Here is a 1,337-nt window from a genome sequence, read left to right on the forward strand (position 1 = left end):
GCCACCCTCCCATACTGATGTGCCAGTGCAACAGAGAGCCAGACCTGAATGTCCAGCATGGCCCCATTAACATACATCCTGCCTAATATGCTGGTGAGACAAAACTGAGACAGAGTGCATCTAGAGGGGGAAAACAAGGATTTAATGGCATGAATGGAGGAGCTCCCAAAGTCCACACTGGGGCCACACCTCTGAGACTCTCTGACACTCTCCACTCCAGGATCAGTCCTTCTTTTCTGCCCACCAGAAGGCTGTGAATGCTCAGGAACACCAGTGCTTGATCTGCTCCTTCAGAGCCCTCTCCAGGAAGAGGATTAAGGTGCATTGCTAGCTCCACACAGATCATCTCCGTGGCAGTCTCTTCCTCAGCCCTTTCAATCTTCCAGAGGAGGGATGTCAGCCCAGAAATCCCTCTCTCCTTGGCGAGCAAGGAATCCTTGCATTATCCAGTAGGTGGTAAAGGCTGTATAGAAACCATCCTGGGGGGAGAGAGGGAGAGCCATACTGGTCCTAGCAATGAGATTCGAGCTCTGTCAGCATCAGGAGGTCAGCTCTGGTGGAGGAAAGGGGCTGTCCCACGCCTGACCTGGAAGACAAGTCTTCAAGTGGGCAGGTGAGTTGGCGGAGTCTCTGGAAGGCAAAGAAAGACAGGCACTGAACACAGCTGCAAGGACAAAAGGTCCTTACTGTGAGGACAAAGGGACCTGAGCCCTTCCTTCCAGCCATGGGTATCATTTAGACAGCCAGGCAGGGCTGCAGGGCTGTTCACTAAATGCCAGAGATGTCCCAAATAAGGACAGTCAGCACTACAGAAACTTAAGAGAATAAACTCATCTTTCACTCACTCACTTGTCCCAGGACAAGCACTGAGCATGGGAGATCTGAGATCTGTTCTGCACTTACTCCAGACCATGGCTAGAAAGCAGTCCAAAGAAAGGTTGGTGTCCAGGTAGATCCAGGACATCCCCTCCATCGGCACAGACTGCGAAGGGAGACCCTGTGCACATGGGTTTGACTTCAACTAGGACAGCAATTGCACAAGGGACTACGTCCTACACCATGCAGCGTGGCCCCTGCCGTGCTCCTGCAGTTGTGCCCTCTCCTGCTTGTCTGTGCTGGACACAGGGGCCCATTGCTATCACAACCCATTCCTGAGCACTTGTGTGAGGCAGAGAACGGTAGGATACTGGGCATTCAGGACTGTCTGTGAAACCTCCCCATGAAACCATGAGCCACGACAGGGATGTGGTGCCCACCTGGAGCTACATCTGGTTTGCCAGCTCCCTGCCCTCCCTGACCCACTGCTGATCCAGAGCAGCCAGCAATGGGGCACAGCA

The 1,337-nt window shown here is 53.4% G+C and overlaps 1 protein-coding gene across 2 annotated transcripts in view; it reads right to left on the minus strand.

The window, feature by feature from the left end:
* Positions 1–125: 125 nt before the first annotated feature.
* SLC6A13 (solute carrier family 6 (neurotransmitter transporter), member 13) overlaps positions 126–1,337 on the minus strand; it is a 32,436-nt gene continuing 31,224 nt past the window's right edge. For both annotated transcript variants that reach the window (XM_010014165.1, XM_010014166.1), the window contains one exon: positions 126–630. In XM_010014165.1, coding sequence (XP_010012467.1) covers positions 511–630 — 120 coding nt within the window. In that variant the 3' untranslated portion in view covers positions 126–510. The remainder of the gene's footprint in view (positions 631–1,337) is intronic.

Source organism: Nestor notabilis, unplaced genomic scaffold, assembly GCF_000696875.1.
Source record: "Nestor notabilis isolate BGI_N333 unplaced genomic scaffold, ASM69687v1 scaffold1205, whole genome shotgun sequence".
Taxonomy (NCBI): domain Eukaryota; kingdom Metazoa; phylum Chordata; class Aves; order Psittaciformes; family Psittacidae; genus Nestor; species Nestor notabilis.